The sequence below is a fragment of the Mercurialis annua genome, linkage group LG6 (genome assembly GCF_937616625.2).
Source record: "Mercurialis annua linkage group LG6, ddMerAnnu1.2, whole genome shotgun sequence".
NCBI classification, from domain to species: domain Eukaryota; kingdom Viridiplantae; phylum Streptophyta; class Magnoliopsida; order Malpighiales; family Euphorbiaceae; genus Mercurialis; species Mercurialis annua.
Window position 1 is genome coordinate 1,655,343 of NC_065575.1, and position 25,026 is coordinate 1,680,368.

General features: G+C 35.8%; 2 protein-coding genes across 2 annotated transcripts; both read right to left on the bottom strand.

Annotated features, from left to right (window-relative positions):
• Positions 1-720: 720 nt before the first annotated feature.
• Positions 721-7,249, bottom strand: LOC126688270 (pumilio homolog 2-like). Its single transcript, XM_050382905.1, has 9 exons — positions 6,124-7,249; positions 4,080-5,632; positions 3,767-3,908; positions 3,572-3,679; positions 2,898-3,110; positions 2,699-2,809; positions 2,054-2,248; positions 1,747-1,921; positions 721-1,202 (listed from the first exon to the last, which is right to left on the bottom strand). The coding sequence occupies exons 1-9, from the start codon at positions 6,775-6,777 to the stop codon at positions 1,165-1,167; spliced, it is 3,189 nt and encodes a 1,062-aa protein (XP_050238862.1). The 5' UTR covers positions 6,778-7,249; the 3' UTR covers positions 721-1,164.
• Positions 7,250-19,726: 12,477 nt separating this feature from the next.
• Positions 19,727-22,101, bottom strand: LOC126686173 (uncharacterized). The gene is made up of 3 exons (XM_050380209.2): positions 20,998-22,101; positions 20,366-20,910; positions 19,727-20,288 (listed from the first exon to the last, which is right to left on the bottom strand). The coding sequence occupies exons 1-3, from the start codon at positions 21,791-21,793 to the stop codon at positions 19,812-19,814; spliced, it is 1,818 nt and encodes a 605-aa protein (XP_050236166.1). The 5' UTR covers positions 21,794-22,101; the 3' UTR covers positions 19,727-19,811.
• Between the last annotated feature and the right edge of the window lie 2,925 nt (positions 22,102-25,026).

Below are 25,026 nucleotides of genomic sequence, written 5' to 3' on the forward strand. Positions count from 1 at the left end.
AATTATTTTACTACTTAATCATACAACTTTTAAATAATTATTTTTATCTTATTAAGTTAATTTATTTAAATTTACATCAATGCTTGATTATAGTATTTAAGTAAGTCATGTTCCACTTTATACATTTAACTAATTTTGTATTTTTATACTATATGTCAATTTTAATACTAAAATAAAATATAAACTGTGCATATACCAAAATCTAAATATTGAAATGAGTACGTTTTTTTTTCTAAACAGTTAATATTTATGTAAATTAAATTATTATATTTAAGTTTGTAATTAAATTTAAAATTAGTCGATTCCGAAACGAGGAATTTTCACTAGTTAAACAATATAACAGAATAAATTGAATGAGTTAAACATATTGACATATATCACACTTTAACCCGTATAATTAATTAACTCGTTTATGATACGACTACATATAATCTCAACAGTATTCTACCTCGGCAGTAATTCATTATTTTCTATATTCGCATGCCACAACTCATTTTGACAACCTTACAATCATTTGACATTCACATACTGAGAGAAATTAAAGCGAAATGAACCTTCAAAGAACTTTGAGGTTCTTCGAGTTTAATTTTGATTTTAATATGAGAAAAAAGTTAACAAAACATAGTTTTGCATTTCACTAGTTTAAAGATCGCAGGATATAAATAGAACAAATATAAACATAAAGCCACAACATAAGCACAAGGATTATAGACAACATGGTAAACATAAGAAAAATGTACTTTTTTAAAAGGAAGAACAAAAAAAATTCAGATACCGATACATGAAGGAAAACTCTGGCCTCATCTAACATTAACAGCACTCTCCACATTCCAACATTTTGTACAGTCACGTTTTAGACTACCCTCGTCATCTGCTGATTCTTTACACACCGTAAAAACACTTGTATTGTCGGTCATTTTATCTCCTCTTGCAGGGGCGTCAGGTGCATTCAACATCTGACCTCAGCTACCTCAACTCTATGTATAAACCTTAAAACTACACAATGTACAGTTTTCGGTACAAGCAACAACTTTTATTTTCAATAAGCTCATACCTGTCTAGAAAGATAGGCAGAGAAGTAGTAACTCTAGATACTCGAAGGAAGAAAGTGATGAAGCTCACACTAGCCTCAGTTAGCTGTACAGACTTTCTTTCCTAGGCCGCCTAAGCAAGGTGCAAAGACTGCAAAGCAACTCTCCGTTCTGCAAACAAATAAATAAACCAGTAATTGAAGTTAGTTGACATGTAATTTATGAGTCCTTTGCAGCCCAGTTACATGAATTTGTTTTTAGGCGCAAAAGATATAAAACCATGCAGATTCAAATTTGCATACACAAAATTCAGATACAATCTCAATCAGCAGAAAAATCAAGACTAGTACTAAATGTTCAGCGAAAGCCAGAAATTCAAATTCTCACGATTTACTGCCCATATGCATGATTTAAATTCTCAAGAACGTGCAGATCAGAATCTAAGATAGAGGTTAGTACAAGAACCATAAAGAGTTTAGGTTACAGAAATGGTTACACTCTCCAAAAGGTTCATTGCTAAATATGAGCCTCCACACAAAAGCAAAATGTCCATGTATCAATACTAACACAGAAATATTCAGCAAGAAATTTCACCAGTACTACTACTAACACAAAAAAATATTAAAGCACAGATGTATCTCCAAAATCTTTTTAAGTAACAAGCAGCTAGGCAAATAAGGTAAAGCAGTCAGAAATAAGAAGAGGTTCTTCTTACCCCCAGCAGCAACAAGTTTCTCTACGCGTGCAACAATATGCTTTCCGTAGGTATACTTCTTCAAAGCATTTAAATGAACTTTAATCCGCGTAAGGATTAACTCGCGTTGTTGGTCATCACAAGTCTCAAGTACTTTCTGAACAACATAATTAGCAAACTGATCTTTCATCATTGCCTGAAACAATAAAAAAAAGAGCAAGACAGATGGGAGTGTTAGAAGAGAAAATGGCTAAACATCATTAATTGGTATCAGCAAGTTCGAAAGTGATTGCATTCTGGCTTGAAGATCGCATAAAAAATTAGTCACCTGGAGAGGCTCATTTTCATCAGTGGTTCCAAGCATCTCACTAACCAGTATCTCTCGCTCATTAGGACCACTAAAAGTTAAACACTTCTCCACAACGTTGGAAGCAAACTTCTGCTGACTCATCTGAACTATCTTCCCAGCTAACTCCTTAATAATAGCAGAACGTTCGTGGGATTTTCCATGCTCTAGCACATGCTGTTAAAATAGATGGAAGAAGTTATGAAAAGCAATATAGAGAATGGATTAGAAAGACAACATAATGTTTGATAGCAAACAATCACAATAATAAGAATTGTGAGTAATTAAAATAGGAAATAACGAAAGGTGTTCACATATTATTCTTCTCCCCCTCAGGAAGGGATTGAGACAGTGTAGGAGCACTAATTTAATAACTAAATATGAAAACTGAACTCGTGCGTCTGATAGATCAGCATCTGATCAATACACAAGTAGTATAATATTCTCTTCTATCTAACATGCTGAGTTAGCTCTGGAAAAAAAACATTAAGATTCAATGTAGACACATCCAAAAAAGAGAATAGAAGACTTTCAACTTACATGCATACCAAAAAAACACGAATACAAGAATAGGGGAATGGATACCTTTATCTATGATGAGAATATTCAGAAAAAAAAAATACAAACCTGAACAACATAGTTGCCATATTGATCTTGTGCCAACATGCTAACAGCTCCTAAAATCTCAACCATGACCTTACTCTGTGTATTAGGGTCCTCGCAGTGCTCCAAAATCCTCTGCCAATAAGAGAAATATTTCTCATTTATATTTCTCTTTGATTGGGAAACTCTAATTCTCTAAATAACTAAGAAACTATATATCAACCTGTATCACACGGCAGCCATATGGATGGGTAGAGAGAGTCACAACTTGATCGAAGAATGTTGTGACAATAAACTGAATACTTTCTTCAGGAACACACTCAATACACTTCTGGATGACATGGTTTCCATTCTGGTCACGGACACAGCGCATGATATGACCATCAAGCTCTTCAACCATTTTTATCTTCTGATCTAGATCAACAACCTCAATGGCCTGAAAAATATATTTACAAGGAATTTCCAGTCAGGTCTAATAATTAGGAGCTCATGTACTGCAGAACCACAAAATCTAAAACAACACAAGCACATAAACATGTAGTGATATTAATCTAAGTGCAGCAGGTCTATTATAATAAAATGGCTTCCTTTCTAAATCACATTACAATAAATAAATTAGAACATATGCAGTTCTGTGCACTTTGAAATAAGTAAAATCGTCATTACCAGGTGTGAAGCCAAGAGGCTAACTTGTGCAATGACTGTAAAGTGTAAACCCAGGCTGCACCCCAATACAACCCACTTAGTATTATGGGACGGTTTAACTGGGAATATTCTTATATGCACCTAAAGCATAGTTGCACGGGTTTATCTAGAACAATTCAAGCTCAAGTGATATAAGTACATACAAAGATATACCAAAGGATAAACGCCTTTCCAGATAAAAACTAGTAGTACCTTCTGGATCACTCGGCATCCATACATTTGTAAGCTAAGCGTCAAAACATGACCAAAAAGGTTGCTAGCCAGTTCTCTTCTTTGTGAAGGAAGTCCATGTTCAAAAAACTGCAGTTACAGATTTAGTTATTTTATAATAGTCCAAGGATATAAAAAGAGACAAGTATATGAATCAGCAATGGAGGGACACCAGACCTTCTGAATTACATAATTACCAAACACATCAGTCATCAAAGCAAGGGCTTGAGGCATAATTTCCTGATAAACCATGTTTTTTTCATCAACTGTAGCTGTTTCAAGTTTTTGTTGAATAAATCGACTCCCATATTGGTCGGCACTGCTCATAAAAAGGGTCAAAACCAAAAAACCATATTATAAGTGATGATGATGATGATGATAATAAAATAATAATAATGATTTATTATTATAGCAAAAACAATATAGCCAAGATCAGCACTACAAGGATTGTACATTACATAAAAGATGATTTTTTTTAAGCAGAAAATACCTGAACTCAACGACATGGCCAGCAATCTCTGAAAGTTCAAGACACTTAGTTTTATTGCTCTTAAACTCTTCCAAAAGTGATGAAGCAAAGCTCTCATCCATATTACAACCTGCATCCAGGTGCCATGGCCCCATGACACCAGCTAAGTTCCTCATCCCAGAAGGATAACGCATATTCAGCTCATTGTGTCTTATTGGACTCCCAGGTCCAACAGGGGAGTTAGGAATAACAGGACTTGCTAGAGGACTTCCAGGATATGACAAGCCGACACCAAAGGCAGGATTTCCATAATAACTATGATGATTGGAACCAGATTTACCACCCATAGGTACACCATACTGTGATTTTTGAGATGACAAAAGCGCTCCAAGATAAACCTTCTGAAGTTCCACTAAATTTAGATAAGAATTACCTAAGTAGTTTCTATCCACTGAGGGATCATTAAGAGCTGCAAGCTGAGCAGCAGCAGCATACTCAGGAGTCCTCAAGTACTGGAGATATAGTGGGTCTGCAAAAGCTGCCTGAGCGGCACTCCCTGCCATCGGACTACCCACTCGTCCAAAATTATGAGGATCAGATGCAGCAGAAGTTAGATTTGCTCCGGACCCCAAACCTCCTCCAAGAACTCTTGAATCCAGTCCGGGTATGGCCATGCCTGAAGCGGCAGCAACATTCTCAAACAACATTGGTGGATTACCACTGCCAAGCTGGCTACTCGTCATAGAAGCCATTGCTGGATTCATGGAATATCCACTTATCCCATAGTTTGGCAGTGATGAATTTGCATTATCTAGATGCTGATACTGGAAGGGTAAGCCACCTCCACCATTGAGAGTGGAGCTCAGTGAGCCTTTCATGTATGAATTGCCTAGGACGCCAGAATTATGCCGTTCAGCGTGTCTTTCAGATCCAAAGGATGAGTTGTTGAGGTCAGACCCATTGCCATTATTCATACCAAAATCAGCATAGGACATTTTTGTGGACTGAGGACCAGAAGGCATATGCGAATTTCTAGATTCAGACTTCTTTAGATAGGCATTTTGCATCGCGTGATTCTGACCTCCTTGAATACCAAACAGATTGGCATTCTTTTGGTTCTCGTCATCCATCACGCCATTTGCTGACAGGTTCATGCCAGACAAAGCAGTTGCCAAATCTGTTGGATCATTTATGCTAGATGAAACACCGTTATATGAGTTTGAACCAGCTGCATTCCTCTTTTCAGAGGCAGAGGGTCGTCCTTGTCCAATGGGTGTAGGACAAGGACTAGGTGCCCTGGCAACAAGTTGATGATCAGGAGTAGTACTTCTAGACAAGGAAGCACCAACAACAGCAGCATATGAATAAGAGGCAGGTAGTCCAATACTTTGGACAACAGATGAACCCTGGCCATTTGAACCAGATCGTAAAGCTTCTGTAGATGACATCTCACGGCGGAGATGAGCCAGCTCAGCTTCAGCTGAGCCCATCGTCTCAGCATTTTCATTAAATGCATTATGGCTTGCTGGGCGAGAAGGATTCCCTGTTACAGGAGTTGCACGCCCCAAATCATCCTGCATGAATACAAATTACATGAGCTCAGAGTTAATAAAGTACTCTTCAAAAAGACTAACACAACTTCAAAAACTTCCCTCCTAACAAAATATTTGAGGTATAATGTATAGTTAATAAGTCAGCTTCAAAAAAACAAAGCCAATTCATACAAGTTTGTTCAAGTTATTAAAAAAGTCCAATAATATTATCAAAATGCACAATCTCCCTTAGCAAAGCAATACCATGCAAACAAAACAGAACGGATTTGTACTTATTCTAAAAACATGTAGCCAACTATTAATACATAACAGAATTTCATCAAAATATGTTTGACACATTGTGCATCAAATGCTAGGAAGCACTAAATGCCATAACAGACACTTTAAGGGCACACATTCTTTAAATATTTGTGTTACTTCATTGCAATAAGGCAAATAACACAGGACAAGAAATCCACAAACAAACAACAATTTAACCTCAATAAATAGATACAATTGTAGAGATACAAGACCTGAAAAATCTCAGCAAGACTCTTTTGTTTACTCCCAAGCCCAATCCCTGGCAAACCAATGAGACCGTCACCACCCCACTCTGTTGAGCCACAAACTTTCTCCGACTCAACCTCATTTTCTTGTATCCTCGAATCAAATCCTGGTGGCATGGCGAACAAAGATCTCCCACTACCATTATCAGCTCTATTCATTTTCCTCCTATCACCAATGCCACCAATAACCGAAGTCCCTCCCTTTAACCTCTGTTGAAACCTCCAATCCTCCTTCGAAAGCAAAGGAGGCGGAAGCCTCGGGTTCAAATTCACATTCGAGTAATAATATGACATATAAGCAGGATCAGACCTAAGGTCATCCTCAGACACAACCCCATTTCCATTCTTCCCACTAATAAACTCAGCAAAAGCACCACCACCACCACCTCCCCCACCCCCGCCGCCGCCTATCAAACCTCCAACAGCATTCAAAGAACCCTCCACAGTAGGAGGAGCAGAGCCACTTCTATATATATTAAGCTCCCTCTCAAGATCATCCGGGTCCGGCCTACGCTGCTCACGCAACAACAACCCTATTTCCTTCTCTAAATCGTCACTATATGATCCATCACTGTTATTATTAGTTCCTATCATGGGTCTCCTAGCTAGCTCAGATAACATATTCAAAAACAAAAACTACTCAGTTTGATCATCACCCACGATACCAAACCAAAAACTAACCGATACCCAATACCAATAATCAAACCCTAAACCCTAGAAATGCCTCAAAATCAAAACTTTCTACACCATATTTACACCCACCTTCAAGATAGTAAATTTATACTCGGAACTACAAAAGATCAAAACTTTGTGTAGCCCAGATAAATTAAATCAATTCTAAACCGAATTAAACCAGAATCAAAACATGGGTAGTTCTCAAGAATCGATTTTGGGCATTAATTAAGGAAATTTTTAGTATCCATATGATAGCAAAATTTGTTTGAGGAAAAGAAAACAGAGTGCAATAGTAAGAGTAGTAATACAAGGGAGTTTGTATGTTATGAAAAATCAACGGTTGAGATCATTCTGGCGGCGATTTGTTCTTACAAGAACCCTTAGGGTTTTGTTCCATAACAATGTGAGTGAGAGCTTTATTAAATACGGGCAGAAGGAAAAAAAACTTCCAAAAAAAGAAGTAATTTGTGTTTATTTTGTTTTATTTTATTTTTAAGTACAATGACCTTACAATTTGTTGAGAGTTTTTAAACTAAGTAGGACAGTTAATAAGTTAAAAATGTTTTACATCCATTGTATTAAGAAACAGCTTGAAGTAATTAACATTTTTGGATATTTACATATTCACAAAATTACACTAGTGATGAAAGTAAAATAAAATCAACATATATTTTGTTGTCAAACTAAAAATTTAAGAAATTTTTATAAATTTTATCTATTGTATGTTCAAAAAAATTTATTATCGTCTCTAATTAATCGACAATTTAGAACAAAAAAATATTTTTTTATAATTGAAATAGAGCAAACTTGTGGGAGGAATAGAACCCACAATTTTAACGGAATGCTATTCATTACTTGTACTGTTTGAGCTATATTGGTATTAAAAAAATTATTTTATCTAAATAAAATAAGTATTTATAAGATAATAATTCATTTGTACATTTTAGTTTATTATAATATATTTCACTGTAATTAATGGGATATATATAGCAATTATTTGTTAAAATAATAATTTAATGTCTATTAATCTTTTAAAAAAACAAATCTAAAATATGTCTATATACTTGAAATGAAAGAAGTACAATTTTGATTATGTTTTAAAAACTATAAATTTTGATTATTATAATTGAAAGTAAATATAACCACATAATTATATCAATAATAATTTAGTTTTTTATTGTTAAAATTTATTTTGAGACAAAATAAAATAATTTTTGAACCGCATCATATGCATCTATAAAAATTATGAATATAATTTATATGGTCTAATAAAAAATGAGATGCTTGAATAGGAACACAACATTATTTTACATTGCTTAATAAATTCAAAAATCAAAAGCATATTTAAATAATTATAAGTTGATTTAATGGTAATACCTAAAAATGAATTATAAGTATATGTGGTAATTGACCAAGTGATAACCGACTGATGTGCACTGTAGTAAACATTTTGTGTTACTATAATGTCCTCGTGTTTCAAAACCGGAATCCACAACTGACACGTTAGCTATTGTGCTCTTTTAACCTAAATTTAATTAGCTGGGTTGTGACCAAACAACATTAATTACACAATTACTGCTAACCTTTCTAAAAAAATCAACGTCTCGGCTCATAATATTTTATTATATTTAGGGGTGAGCACGAATCCTGGATATCTTTAAAATCAAATTAAAAATCAGATCAAAAATATCCACGACCGAAAAATATCCGTTGATCATTGACTTTTCTCAAACCGAACCATACCGAAAATTTTATTGGTACGGCTCTAGATCTTTTATAAATAACTGTACCGAGAACCGAACCGAACTGTACCGAACCAAAATACCGAACTTATATCCGAAGAACCGAAACTATATATATATATTATTTTATTTTTAATTTGATTATTATATTCGTATTAATTTTGAATTACTAAATATTAAAATTATTTCATAAAATTAAATAATAAAAATATTAGTATATATATATATATATATATATATATATATATATATATATAAATTATCAATTTACATAACAACAAAATTACTTATATATTTCAATAAAAATTATATGAATATATTAAATATTTAATAATTATTAAAAAAAATTTAAAAATTGATATGAACAATACATATTCGTTATTTTCTATCATTAACCAAATTACATAGTCTTAATAAAATGATATAATTTTAGATTTGAAAATAGATAAAAGTACCCTTAGCAAATAATCAAAAATTTAATATTAAATCGAAGGATAATATACATGTTGTGCCTTTTTATTTTATTGATGATTATTTATTTGTGATAGTTGAAAATATATAAAAAAATGAAGGCTTAAATGCACAAAAAATCACCAACTTTTGCGTGTTTTTAGTATTTAACGTAATCTTTTAATTTTGGCAAAAAAATACATGACCTTTCAAAATTTTGCAATTAAAGACACCGACACCGTTTTGGATATAAAATGGCACCGTTTTATATTAAAACGACGTCGTTTTGGATGTAAAATAACACTATTTTTTAAAGAAAAACACATGTGGTCTTAATTGCAAAAAATTGAAAAGTTCATGTTAAATATGCCCAAATTAAAAGATTATATTAAATACTAAAAACACGCAAAAGTTGGTGATTTTTTGTGCATTTAAGCAAAAATGAATGAATGAGTAGTTAATTAATTTTAAAAGTCAACATAGTATATTATAATATAATAGAGATCACATTTTAAATAAAATAATATCCGTGGTTATAGTGATATTCGTACCGAACCGTACCGAACCATTAGAACCGAATCCTCGTACCGAACCGTGCCGAGAAATAAAATCTTCAAACCGAATCGAACCGATTATTGGTACGAATCCGGAGATCCAATTTTTGATATTCCCGATTTTTGGTCTAGTTCTGGAGATTTGTCAATCCCCGAATTCCCCCGAACCGTGCTCACCCCTAATTGTATTTGATCATTTCATTTAAATTAAAGATATTTTTTAATTTATATATATTTTTACTACTAAATTGTTCATACTAAACTATTTATTTATATGAATAAATTTTAAAAAATAACAATAGATTATTTAAATTTTAAAAGAATAAATATTATGATCCCAAAAATATTAAGAGCAATTATTATATATCAAATAAGTTTGTTAAATGGTAGCTATAGTTCTCATTTGTATCAATAAAATTGTTCACCGCAAATAAGTGGAATTCTTATAAAGTGTCACGACCCGAAATCTCGAGTCGAGACCGGCGCTAGGGAATGGGAGTGTTTGCTCCGAAACCCGTAGCAAGCCTGAAAAACACTATAAATTTTTCGCTTTTTAAAAGAGAAACGTATGAAACGTTTATTGAATAACTGATGGGACAAAACATCAGAGTTTAAATACGCTATAAAACATTTGAATACAATAAGACTATACTAATCTACTGCGGACAACTAGAACTTAAAACCTTCTTTACAGTCTTTTACCAAATTAGACTTCCGAGAAATAAACGTTCAAAAGCCTTCTTCAAAATCAGACCAGCTTTCCCTGAAAGTGTTGGGAGGAGTGGGTCAGTATAAAACTGAGTGAGTTCATGCTATTACAAATAAATATTACATAAAGTGAAAACCGTTTTATATATATAAAAATAACTTTATGTATTTTCGAAATCCTTTGAAAACGTTTTAAAAACCATTGAAGCTTGAACTCACACATAACATATTTTGACAAGACATTCCATATCAATAAAAGTCAACCATACACGTTGACCTTTAATATAAACCATATATCTTAAATTCGTCCATCTACATTGATGGCGAAACTAATCAACATATCACACATACATAATCTTATGGGACCGATAGCACAGCCAACCGATCAACCATATCCACAACATACATAAAAATTCAGGGACCGATAGCACAGCCAACCGATCAACCTTATTCACAACAAACATAAATTTTATGGGACCGATAGCACAGCCAACCGATCAACCATATCCACAACATACATAAAAAATTCAGGGACCGATAGCACAGCCAACCGATCAACCTTATTCACAACAAACATAAATTTTATGGGACCGATAGCACAGCCAACCGATCAACCTTATTCACCTGACATCGATAGCACAGCCAACCGATGTAACACACAATCCTGACATCGATAGCACAGCCAACCGATGTAACACGCACACATAAACTGACATCGATAGCACAGCCAACCGATGTAACACACAATCCTGACATCGTTAGCGAAGCCAACCGATGTAACATATTCGCGTTGCTCTACGCTTTCTAACAATCATTACACACAATACACTTTATTTTGCCAATATTATGAATTCAAGTATATTGACAACAACGCATCCAATCATAGGCAAAAGCATAACAACTTTCAAAACTATACATATACTTTTGTATATTCAAAATATATATACTTATAATATATATACAACAAAAGCATGTAGTCACATAACACTGCAACACACATATAGCATATAGCATATTAAAATAATTGACTTTACGAATACCGAAATGTAAAAACATGTACTCACAGAAACCGTTTAACTACGGTATTACTCCGTCAATGCTCCTTTATACAACTCCGTTAATTCCCTTGGTCCTCCGACCCGATAGCTCGACAACTTGTCGAATCTAGTTAGGATCAAAATATTAATTCTCTTAATTAATAAAATCCTACTTTGGAATTAACTCTACACCATCTTAATTTAATTAATTAATTCTTATCCCCCAAATAATTTATTATTTAATAAGTCCATATTTTTATTCATTTAATTTTTCTTTACTTAACTCTTTTTACATATAAACTATTTTTCATAAATATTCATTTAAATATTTCATTTTTCATAAATATACTTTAATGTATAAAAATATATTTCTTTATATCAAATAATACTTTCCACTTCAAGGTTATTTATTTAAATTTATTAAAACAGCCCCATATTGGCTTAAATTCCACTTTTGGTCAAAATACCAAAATACCCTCAAACTTTTCAAAATTGACCGTTTAGGTCCTTTTGTAAATTAATTAATTTCAAAATCGACAAAATCATTTTATCTCAGATTATTAACTTATATAATCTGGGATATTTGGCTAACATACCATGTAATCCCTCAATTTTGGAAAAAGTACAATTTAACCCAAAAACTCTAGTTTTCGGCAAAACACATCCAAATCTTTCAAAAATCATCAAAATCATTTAAAATTCTTAAAATCATTTCACATCAGATTATATACATCTATAATCTGGAAATGTGGTTAAATTACCGATTGGTCCTTTATTTTAATGAAAATTACACTTTAACCCCTAAACTTTAAATTTTGACAATCAAGTCCAAATCCAAACAAATTAATAAATCATCAACTCTCAAACTCAGAATCCCAAATATGTTTTGATCACTCCGATCACCAAGTTCCGGTCACCGGATTCCGGTCAAGTTCCGATGAGCTTTAAAACCGTTAAAACGTTCAAGAATCATTTTTACACAATTTTAATCACCCAAAAATCAACCAATACATATTTTGATTTAATATTTTTAAAACAGCAGCCCCTAAATCAAAATAAATTATTTTCTATTGTTTTGATAATTTTTAAACCATTTAAATCATCAAAACCGAACTCGATTTAAACAACCTTCAAAATTCATCAATTAAACATTTTAATTCCACAAATATTTAACATGTAATTTATTAAATAGCAACATCAGCCCAGAAATATAAATCAAATCAATTTTTCATATTTTTAACAATTTTAAGCATTTAAAACACTTAAAAACCAAAACCCATCTTTAATTAATAATACCCACAATTTTTAACATTTTTAATCCATAAAAATCAACCCTTTTAAAACATATATAAAAATAATATTTAACATCAGCCCATAACTTAAAACTAATTTAATTTCCCATATATAAAAATTAATTCAAACCGAATATATCAAAACGATACACAAAAACCGATTTAAACACAATTAAACCACAAATTTCAACAACTAAAACACATACTTTAAGCTTATTAAACATCAGAAAATAAACACAAAATTTTGAGCTAGCAATTATACCTTGATCCTACATGCAATTGTAGATTAGTAATTAGCGGGTGATTTCCAACGTTTTTCGTTAAGAAATTATTGAGAAATAACAAATAAATAACATAGCTAAGGGTAAATGGTGAGTTGAGAGCATTCAACAATGGAGGTAAAAGAAATTTGCTGGAAATGAAGTGGGGAAGAAGACTTAGGATATTTATTAGTTTAGGCAAAATTACAAGTTTGCCCTTGTGGCAATTTCGTAAATAAATCGAAGTTTAGGGTAAAATTGACTTTTACCATTTACGATATTTAATTCTCCCAAATATTTCCAAATATTATTTCATGAATAATAACTTCCAAATTATTATCTCGGGACGTCTATTTTATTTTATAATGATTTTTCTTTATTAATTCTGCAGTCCAATTGCAGTCCGGCTAAAATATACTTTTTCGTCCAAAAATTCTCAAATTTATTCCTTGGACTCCAAATATATTAATAAGCTTCCTCGATTATTTAAATTCTCAATTTGAACTTAAATAACACGTTTCCTTAGTCATGGTTACCTAAATCCTGACGAACCCAGCGGTTCGATTTGAGCTGCATTGTTCTTTAAATTTCTGCACTATTTTTCATTCAAATTTTATGAAATAAAATTCATATAATTGAAGAGGACGCCGATAGCTTCGATTTGACATATAGATCATCGAATTCTGATGTCGGAATAGGAAGATATGAATTTTGGAAGTTCGTCATTCCAAAATTGTCATATTATTATACTTATCCAAATATTTCCAAAATAATTTCTTATGATTCCAATATTTTTATGGGCTTCTCTAAATATTTAAATTCTCCATTTGAATTTAAATATCACTTTTTATAATTCCGATCGTTCAAATTAACACATATAGCTTAATTTAATATTTCAAAATTCCGGGTTATTACATTCTCCCCTCCTTAAAATAATTCGTCCTCGAATTATAATATCACTTATACTCCAACATTTTCTTTTCCACATCATCACTACTTCTTTGGAGACTTTTCCATTTAAGTCTCAGAATGTTTTATACCATGTTGTTCATCACTCTATAAAACTATCTTCCTATTTAGGCCTTACAAGGTATATTTTTCTTGTTCTATTCCTTTCTTTATATTACAGAGCCAATATCTCAGTGTACTTACGTTAAAAACTTATCTGTTTAAAATCACTTTGTTTTTCCACTTATAAAATCATGCCATAATTGTGCACCGGTGTGATGACTTCTCTCATCACCAAGAGTTGCAATGACATTCCTCTTTTCTTTTCAACATACATAATGTACATGATGCATGTCCTAATAGTGAACAAAATATGGATGTAGTGATGCAATTCTATTCGTGCCAATGCAATGCCGGCATAAATCGTCTCCGGGCACAATCATGTGTTCATAAAACATTCTTTTTTCATTAAACACATTTGTTTTTTTTTTAATGGCGCCATCGTATGTTTCTATAGACATAGGGCTCTGCGAAATCACTTATTCCAAAAGATTTTTATCGTCACTTCTCTTATTTGCCTTGAAGTTTGGTTTCCATAACCAAAACATTCATCTCTAACTTCATTCAGTTGTGAGGGGTCAGGAAATTTACCAAATTGGATTAATGTGCTTTCCAGTTGTCTTACGCCGTCGACAACTTGCACAAAATTCCTGTCTCTCTGACTCAACAGTCCTATAAACTGAGGTCATAATCCCTTCACAAACATGGTGTTTACTCTGACTCGATCTGTCATCAAGTCTGGAGCAAATCTGCTCCATCGATTAAACTCGGTAACATATTCCTAAACAGATTTGTAACCACGAGTTAATGACAACAGTTTGTCTCGATTACCTCCCATTACCGCAAACGGTAAGAAGAAATCCTTATACAAACTCTGCCCATGTAATATGACCCTTATTGGTCCAATTACTTGTCGACCCAATCCTTGGCTGGACCTTTCATCGACATCTCCATTAACAACATTGTTTGTCTTTCGTTAGCTTGAAGTCTACGAGCATTTTGCTCGACTTCTTCCAAAAAGTCTAACGCATCACTTGATCTATCAAAATCTTTTGGGCTCAGTTTTACGTATGCTAACACCAGATCTCTATCAACATTTCTCTCTTCTCGTTGATGCTGGTGTTGCATCCACTGTCCCATTATTGACACACAACTCCACAAATCAGTAACTTCTGTTACTAAATGATTTATATCCAAATTGGGTTGTTGCGGCATTCCCGGTGCCTGCACATTCCCAGCTTGATATACTCCAGGTCCTTCTCGACCTCTACCTTGTTCGCGGCCTCTATCTGCCGGTTGAACTGGTTCACGTTTATTACCTAAAGCTTCTCTTAGGGTCTCGTTTAATTGTCGCGCGGCTGCACGCGCTCACGTATTTCTTTGCTCGGCCTCCTAAGGCACAAAGAAATCTAATCGTGTTCTCAATAACATGATATGCGTATCATGTTCGCAAAGTTCTATCGCATACGTAATCGTTTCTCATTCTTACTTTACGAATTAGGCTCTAATAAAATTTTCATTCGTCTATGTCATATATGGCTGTAATTTATTACTTGGACTCCAAATATATTAATAAGCTTCCTCGATTATTTAAATTCTCAATTTGAACTTAAATAACACGTTTCCTTAGTCATGGTTACCTAAATCCTGACGAACCCAGCGGTTCGATTTGAGCTGCATTGTTCTTTAAATTTCTGCACTATTTTTCATTCAAATTTTATGAAATAAAATTCATATAATTGAAGAGGACGTCGATAGCTTCGATTTGACATATAGATCATCGAATTCTGATGTCGGAATAGGAAGATATGAATTTTGGAAGTTCGTCATTCCAAAATTGTCATATTATTATACTTATCCAAATATTTCCAAAATAATTTCTTATGATTCCAATATTTTTATGGGCTTCTCTAAATATTTAAATTCTCCATTTGAATTTAAATATCACTTTTTATAATTCCGATCGTTCAAATTAACACATATAGCTTAATTTAATATTTCAAAATTCCGGGTTATTACATAAAGTCATTTCAATTTTTTGATAATCAAATTATTATGACAATTTTCATACATGGCATAATTTATAATTTCATTGTTTTTATTTAAAAATTAAATCATTTCATTTTTCAAAAAAATGTGAATTATCAGTAAATGATGGATACCGAATCCTATTGTAAGTATTATGGAGCCGAGTTACAGGAGATCCACTCTCAGGTGATACCGGACTCCCCCTGAAGATCCGAAGATATGAAGGAAATGCCGAATCTCTTTAGATTCGGTGACATAAAGACCGAATCCCACGCGATCCGCCGAGAGCGCATCGAGTCCGGGATTCGGGTAATCAACCAAGTATGGAAATATTGTCCTATTCGGACACAAACATTACATATGGAAGGATAAGCTCTACTTTAGGAAGATAAGACTATTTAGGAAGACGTTCCTAAATAGGACTCTTATCAGATTAAGGTAGATCACGACAAATCAGGAGAATCTCTACGATATTGCCGAATCCCTATAAAGTAGGATTCACCTGCCTAATACAACTCTACTAGGTATATTCGACTACTATAAAAGGAGCACGAGGTATGCCTAGAATGACAATTACATTCATATACTAAAAACGCTGCTCAAAGCTCTAGACTGACTTTAGCATCGGAGAGTTAATCGGACAACCACCGTCCGGTTAGCTTCTACCCTGTTTTGCAGGTTCACTCACCGGTTCAGAAGGCAGACTCCATCAATTGGCGCCGTCTGTGGGAAAAGCTTAACTAAACTTCAAAAGAAGGAGCTTTTCTGAACTCAAATACAAATCTCATTGAAGAAGATGACTTCTGAAAAAGTAAACCTGAAAGACAAACAGCCAATGGACCCAAAAAACACTCCGGAGATAATCAACGTGACGGAAGACGGGCTTCACAACTCCGGGGAAAAAAGCAACACCGGAGGACCCTCTTTCTCAACACCCCAGTATCAAACTAACCCGATAAGGGGAAGCAACCCAATCGCTTTCAACCTGAGCACTGAAGAACAAGCACCAAATGCAGCAGCACAAGATCCACACAGCGAAATGCTGAAAAAGATACTAGAATCTGTACAGGAAAATCTTGACAGATTGGCTAGCGAAGCCAAAAGAACAAACGACAGGCACGAATAAACTATGAAAATGCTAAGGGAAAACTTCAGCCCTACAGCTCCCAGAAGAAGAGAAAGAACAGAAAATGCAAACCCAGGCCGACGAGAGACAAGGGCAGAAAACAACAAAAGCAAGGAACCCCGAACCAGAGGGAACGAAGAAAGAAACGAGGCAAGAAACCAGCGAGAAAATAAAACCAGCGACGAGGAAAGTCCGAACAGAGACAAATCTAACGAGGAATCACCGGAGACACCCAGAAATGAGCACAACCAGGAGGACGCCCGGAGCGGTATGAATTCAAAAAGAGACGAACAAAGGGAGAAGGAAAAAGAAGACGCCCCGCCAAGGAGTAAGCGACAAGAAAGAGATGCAGAGAAAGAGCAGACTAAGAAAAAACACCAAGAAGGAGAGGGCGAATCGTCAGAAACACCCCAAAAAAGCAAAGCCACATATGTGGTGGAAGAAGATTTAGAAGAAAAGATCGCCAAAGCGCTCAAAAAACTAAAATCTGAAGAATTGGATATAGACGACCTCAGGTTGAAAGGATCACCCCTCTCGCCCGAGATCATGGAGGAAACCATCCCGCACAGCATGAAGCTGCCGATCTTGCCAATTTTCAATGGGGAAGGAGACCCCCGAGACCATACCTCTAGGTTCACAGCGACCATGGGGCTACTCAGCGTATCAGACGCCATCCTCTGCAGGGTTTTCCCTACCACACTCACGGGCACAGCCCAGAGATGGTATAACAAATTAAAACCAGGCTCGATCAAAAGCTTCGCTTCGCTTTCAACAGAGTTCCTCAATAGATATCTCACAAACATCCCAGCTAAAACCACTACCAGTATCCTGAGAGCCTGTATCCAAGAAGAAGGAGAAACCCTGCGAAGCTACATCGAACGATTCAACAAGCAAGCTATGAAGATAGACAACCTGAACGTCGACATGGCGACAGAAGCATTGCGAGACGGGACGCGATTTGGAAAGCTGGTGGACAAGCTACTAGTCAATAAACCCACAACTTTCTCGAACTTAATGGGCATAGCCCAGAAATACTTCGAGTTAGACGAAGGACGAAGGGCGATTCGCGGAAAGGAAGCAAAAGGAAAAGAATCAAAAGAGAGATCCAGAGAAAAAACCAAGTCCAAACCTGATGACAGGAGAGGAAGACCCGAAGAGAGTAGACGATTCGCCCCCCAGACAAGATATGAATCGAGATATGATCCCAGAGATGACGAGAATAACTTCACTCCACTAAACACCAGCCGAACTAATGTCCTCATGTGGATCAAAGAAAACGTCAAAAACGTGGTATGGCCACCAAAAATGAAAGCAGAGATAAGAGACACCAGAAAGTACTGCAAATTTCACGACGATTACGGACATGAAACGGATAGCTGCAGAGACTTGAAGGTCGAGATCGAAAGAATGATCGACACAGGCGAGCTGAGGAAATTTGTGGCCCGAAAAGAGAAGAGCAATGACAAGGGAGAAAAAAGAAACAGAGAAGACAAGCCGAAAGAAAAGGAAGACGAGCGCCCATCCAAAATTCTGGGAACCATACACATGATTAACGGTGGAGGACATAGCAGCTCCACGATCAGGAGGAGGCAGAGGAAGGAAGTAATGAACATACGAGAAACTCACATGCCGCCAGTGATCTTCGATGTAGAAGACTATGAACACGTCAAAGCACCCCACAACGATGCTTTGGTAGTGACCACTATCATTGAAAATTGGAACATGGAGCGGATCCTTATCGACGAAGGAAGCGCGGTAAACCTCATGACAAACGCAGCATACAAAATGTTGGGAGGAACGGCATCAAGGCTACGCCGAATCCCAATTCCGCTATCAGGACTCGGTGGCCCCTCCATCACTCCGCTGGGAGCAGTCACCTTGGAAGTAATAATCGGCCCAGAAAGAGGAATAAACAAGAAAATCATGTCACTATTTAACATAGTGGACATGGAATTGACATATAATGCCATCCTAGGAAGACCTTTCCTCCATGATTCGGCAGCAGTAACCAGCATCAGAGCGTTGGCAATGAAGGTACCAACTGAAAAGGGAGTAGTGACGCTGAGAGGAGACCAAGGAATAGCCAAGAAGTGCTATGACGAGTCAGTGGTGGATCTCCAAGAAAACAAAACCGAAAAGAAGGAAGAATAAGAACGAAAAACGACCCATCATCGGTAACGACTTTACGTCTTACCAGATGGCGTCAAATCTATCTTTAATATTTTGTATGCCATCTTTTTATCAATAAAAGTTCAATTTTGCTGCTATCTGATTAGCCAGACGAACCAATAAAGAAATGAAAATCAAGAACAGCCACGAAGATGAAAGAAGAAAAAATAAAGATCAAATTCAAGAAAGGCTAAGAGCCAAGAAAATGAGTTTAAATTAACTCAAGGCAAAATCGCCGGACTAGGCGAATCGCCACAAAAGGTTAAAAGCCAAGAAAATGAGTTTAAATTAACTCAAAGCAAAATCGCCGAACCAGGCAAATCGCCACAAAAGGCTAAAAAATGAGTTTAAATTAACTCAGTAAAGGCAAATCGCCAAAAAAGAGTTTAGATTAACTCGAAACAAAAACAAAAGAGTTTAGATTAACTCTATAAAAAGCAACGCCAAGAACAGGGTTTAGAATAACCCTCGAGGCAAGACAAGTACATAAAAATTAATATAAGGCGAGAACGCATTCCGAAGAAACACGAAGAAAATATATTCATAAATTGCGAATTACAAAAAGCAAAATTAGTACATCAGCAAATACAATCAAAAGAAAAACTATTAGACGCGTCCTTTAGACATCTTGACGAGAAGATCACGAGCGATGGCCTGGGGATCCAACCCGTTAACCCCAGAAAGATCAATATTAGGATTCTGCTCTAGAAGCTTCCTCCCAATCGCAAGACGATACTCGCTTATCAAAGCAGAGTAAAAAGCTTTCGTATCTAACAGACGGATATGAAGACTTTCAACCTCCGATCTTAGACTGTCCCTCTCCCCACCAACAAGGGAATTGATTCGAATAAGCTCCTCAATCTCTTGAGTCAAGTCATCGGTCTTCTTCTCGATCACTTTAACTTGGCGATCATTAATCGCATCCTGCGCCTTGAGCTGCGCCAAAAGGGAATCATGCTCTTCCAAAGAGGCCTTCAATTTCGCCCTTTCAGACTCGGACGTCGCCAAAAGAGAAGACAAACGCTCGACCTCCTCCTCGGCACACTGTCGGCGATCGTTCAATACCAGAACAGATTGAAGAGCCTACAAACAACAGAAATAAACAAATAAGAAAATAACCGAATACAAAACATATTATATTCAAGAAAGAAAGCACTTACAGAGAAACCATGAAAACAAGCCAGATCGGAAAGCTCCTGACCCGGCCTACCACAGAACCACGTGACATCATCAGGAATCGCCAAAGTTCGGATATATTCCTCTAGCACTCTAGGATTCAGCAAACTAGCAGGATCCTGACCTTCGACCCACTGAACCAAATCTGGAGCAGAAGAGTTTCCAGGAAAACTCTCCCCCGATGGAGAACCATCGCCAACTCGACGTCTTTTCCTAGACGGAGAATCCGGGTCTCGACCTAGAGAAATCTCTCCCGAATCAGCAACAACCGGCCCCTCTGAAGCCACACCCCCAACTCCCCCCGAGACGATAAATGATGCTAGAGGGGGAAGTAGCGACGGAACCGCCTCGTCACCTACCGGATCAGCCAAGTCATCATCATCATCTACAACAATAACCTCACCACCCGCAGGGAACGTTATCTCAACGGGAGCTATGGGAATATCAACAGGAGCCACATCCACTTCAATGTCGCCAGGAATAATGTTGGCGATAGGAACATCAGGACCACCCATCGGAACATCCAAATCTACTTGAAACCCGGAAAGGAAATCGTCAGAAGAAGAAGACATCCTACAAAAGAAACATCAAAAAGAGCTTAAGCAAATTAATATACCTTGAACAAAAGAGTAGCAAAGATCCGCCAAGCCTCGAGGAGGATCCTCCAAAGGAAACCATCGACGCCGAAGATGACTATTAACCAAGACATCTAGAATGGGACGCGATACAACACTACAGGAAGATATGTCGAAAGCAAGTTTTGACTCGGATAAACTTAAAGGAGACGGACAGCTCCGAACTTGGTGAGAAGAAAAACCATCCGAAAAATGAAGAAAAGCAAATTTATGGTAAACAATAAAGAAACGCCTTCGCCAGCGACTGTTTAGGCAAGGAAGATAAATACGAGATCGCCCTTCTCTGCCAAGGGCGAAAACGAAGCAACCATCACACTTCCTAAAGTCTACAAAATGATATAACACTTTGAGAGAAGGGGCATAACCCCGGAGCCTACACGCCTCCGAAAAGGCGAGCACTACTTTAATCGTACCAGGATAAAGTTGCCCCAGAGCAACCTTTAAATCCCTACACACTTCTACTAAAAATGAATCTAAAGGAAACCTAAGACCAGCAGCGAATTGCTCTTCGAAGAGAACCGCCCTACAAGAAGATCCTGGAGAATCGGAAGCAACCATATCGGCACCGGGTAATATTACCCTATAATCGAAAGGAAAGCTATACTTAAAATAGATATCTAAGACTTCATCCCTACGAAGCTTTGATCGGGTAAAAGCCATAGCAGCGCATGCAGCTTCCACTCGACTAAGAGGCATCCTAGAACAGGAAATCACAAACATAAACACAGAATAAGGATCAAACAAAAAATATATTGAAGAACACGTTGAAGAACACATCGAAGAACACCAAGTACAGAAAAGGAATTTCCAGAATATAAATCATGGAGAATATATACAAAGAAGAAAACCATATTAACATCCAAACGACGAAAGAAAACATACCTGAAAAATCTGGAGGAAACAAGTCACAAAGAATCAAATGATCAAACAAAGAACGAAAAGGAAATAGCTGCAAGAAATAAGAGTAAATTCGAAAAGTAAGTAAGAGGAAAAAGAAGAAATGCAAAGAGATTAAATACAAAAAGTTTTTGAATCATTAACCGTTGAATCATTAAATACCGACACGTGGCAACGAAGAATCTTACTAAAGATGAAACGACTCGCCCGGAATATAAAGCGACTCGCCCGTATAAAAGAACTCAGCTCCAAAAGAGCTAAAATCTACTAAGGCATGAATGCCAAACTACTTCAGCTCACTTGCGGGGGGGCTAATGATGGATACCGAATCCTATTGTAAGTATTATGGAGCCGAGTTACAGGAGATCCACTCTCAGGTGATACCGGACTCCCCCTGAAGATCCGAAGATATGAAGGAAATGCCGAATCTCTTTAGATTCGGTGACATAAAGACCGAATCCCACGCGATCCGCCGAGAGCGCATCGAGTCCGGGATTCGGGTAATCAACCAAGTATGGAAATATTGTCCTATTCGGACACAAACATTACATATGGAAGGATAAGCTCTACTTTAGGAAGATAAGACTATTTAGGAAGACGTTCCTAAATAGGACTCTTATCAGATTAAGGTAGATCACGACAAATCAGGAGAATCTCTATGATATTGCCGAATCCCTATAAAGTAGGATTCACCTGCCTAATACAACTCTACTAGGTATATTCGACTACTATAAAAGGAGCACGAGGTATGCCTAGAATGACAATTACATTCATATACTAAAAACGCTGCTCAAAGCTCTAGACTGACTTTAGCATCGGAGAGTTAATCGGACAACCACCGTCCGGTTAGCTTCTACCCTGTTTTGCAGGTTCACTCACCGGTTCAGAAGGCAGACTCCATCAGTAAATGTCCTTTGCCCTATAGAGTCAAATGGAGGAAATTAAATTGTTAATTATGATAAATGGAATTGATATTACAGTAATTTGCTTTTTTTTGTCATAGTATTAAAAGAGTATAGGCGTACATGATTTGTTTTGACTGATTTATCATTAATATTTTAATTCAAACCAGTTATATTGATTTGACAAATTTTTAAACCAAAATCAAACCAAACATATTATAAACCAGTAAAAATTAATTTGGTTTGATTTGATGATTTTTTTTTTTGAAATCAGTTCAAAGTTGTTTATCATCTTGTAATACCCAAATGATTAAATAGTCTAATTGGACCAAGTGTCCAATTCTGATTCGCCGGAATGACAATATCGGACGGATTTCTGAGGAATTAAGATTATTGAGAGAGAATTAATATTATATTTCAGTTCTAAAGTTGGAATTGGAATTGGAATTTGAAATGAAAAATGTCTCGAAAAGTCATAAGATAAAGTCCAGGGACTAAAATGGTAATTTAACCAGTTAAGTCCCGAAAATGGAAAATTACTTCGCCAACGTCCGCGAAACGTTTTATATTAATAGTGGTAAAAGTCTCGAGTCAATCGGAGACCTTTTAAAATTTGGACGCGGATGCATTTTGGGCTAAATTGCAACTTTTAAAAAGTTCAAGGGTTAAAGTGAAAATTAGCCAATTAAGCTTCGAGATTAGTAATCAAATGATTTTGACGAAAAATAATAATATTGAGTTAGTATTATTTATACAAATATAAATAATACGTAAGTAATCAAATTAAAAGAATAATTTAACCATTTGGTTAAAATAGAAAGTTTGAAAGAGAAATGGTTTGAGTTAAAGAAATGAAGGACTAAAATGGACAATTAGCCAAATGATATATGAATTAAGAATGAAGAATCAGATCATTCGAGAGAGGAAAGGAAAGAAACAGATGAGAGAAAAAAAAAATCGACGATCGATTCGATCCGCCGCCGTTTCGCCGTTTCTCGTCCAAATCGAGCGTTCTTTATATCGATTTGTTAAGAATTCGATTCTCTATCATCTTTGAGCTTAAAATCAAGGTAACCTCGACGTTTTTGTTGCAAGAATTAGTAAATATAGGCTGTTTTGGGTTTGGATTGTTTTTGGATTGAAATTCGATGTTTTCGAAGTTATTATAGCATTTTTGAAGAAACGGGGACACGAGTTTTGAATAGTGGAATGTATGGCACGTCGGGATGGTCGGAAAGCCCCGAAAAACATCTTTCCGGGGGCTGTGCACGTGTTGCATGACCGTGGACCACGGGTGCACGACCGTGCACCACGGGTGCACGACCGTGCACCCTACAAAGTGCACGAACGTGCACCAGGGGTGCACGAACGTGCACAAGAGGTGCACGACCATGCACCAGTGAGGTGCACGAACGTGCACTTGATTTGCACGATCGTGCACCACCAAAATGCACGCCCGTGCACCCCAACTCGCACCAACGCGCATTCGAATCGTCGTTGACTTATGTATTTGATATTTTGAGTAATTTGACTTTAAAAGATGGATTTCAGACTCCGAGAACTATAAGTCTCGAGTTAAGCTCGACGTCTTCAATAGTTAGAAATAATGGAAAACGTTAAGAACGTTATATGAATTTCGAATACGAGAAGCGATATTCGTTAAGTCGTAGATACGACTAAAAGTTATGAAATTCGATTGTGTTAACATAAGTTTATAACTTAGGATTTTGATATTAAACCTACGTTTATGAATTAAATGTATAGGTAATCTGGATAAGTAATTGATGTGTCGACTAGCTGGAATAGCTACGTGATTGGATAACACAAGGAGCTTACGCTTGCGGAATTATAATAATGCAACTTTGGATAGCGGTCACTGTGAGTGGCAATTCACTTTCGCGTATTATTATAAAAGTCATTTTCTTATAGTATGAATATTATTATTATATACATCGTATCTATATAATTTGTTCATATAAGATGTTGTGTTTGATGAGTTTGATTATATGCACGTTCTTGTATTCATTGTTTGAATATGAATAGCTAGTATGAAATCTATAGAAGTCAATACCTATTGAGTGTCAATAGGTTACGAAATTTCTAATGAGTTAGTCTAGTGTAATTAGAATGTTGTGATGATATAAGAATACGTTTGATTATGAGAAGTTGAATAAGAGTGTGATACACGAGTGAACTCGGTTAGCGTAACCT

Excerpts from the sequence above, each read along its gene's own strand:
- LOC126688270 (XM_050382905.1), bottom strand. The coding sequence starts at position 6,777 with ATGTTATCTGAGCTAGCTAGGAGACCCATGATAGGAACTAATAATAAC. Across the intron at positions 5,633-6,123 it reads GTCTTGCTGAGATTTTTCAG|GATGATTTGGGGCGTGCAAC; the intron begins GTCTTGTATCTC and ends GTATTCATGCAG. Across the intron at positions 2,810-2,897 it reads ATGGCTGCCGTGTGATACAG|AGGATTTTGGAGCACTGCGA; the intron begins GTTGATATATAG and ends TCTTATTGGCAG.
- LOC126686173 (XM_050380209.2), bottom strand. The coding sequence starts at position 21,793 with ATGTGTTCTTCAACGTGTTCTTCAATATATTTTTTGTTTGATCCTTAT. Across the intron at positions 20,911-20,997 it reads TTGCTACTCTTTTGTTCAAG|ATTTGGATGTTCCGATGGGT; the intron begins GTATATTAATTT and ends GGTTTCAAGTAG. Across the intron at positions 20,289-20,365 it reads CTTGTTTTCATGGTTTCTCT|GCTCTTCAATCTGTTCTGGT; the intron begins GTAAGTGCTTTC and ends TGTTGTTTGTAG.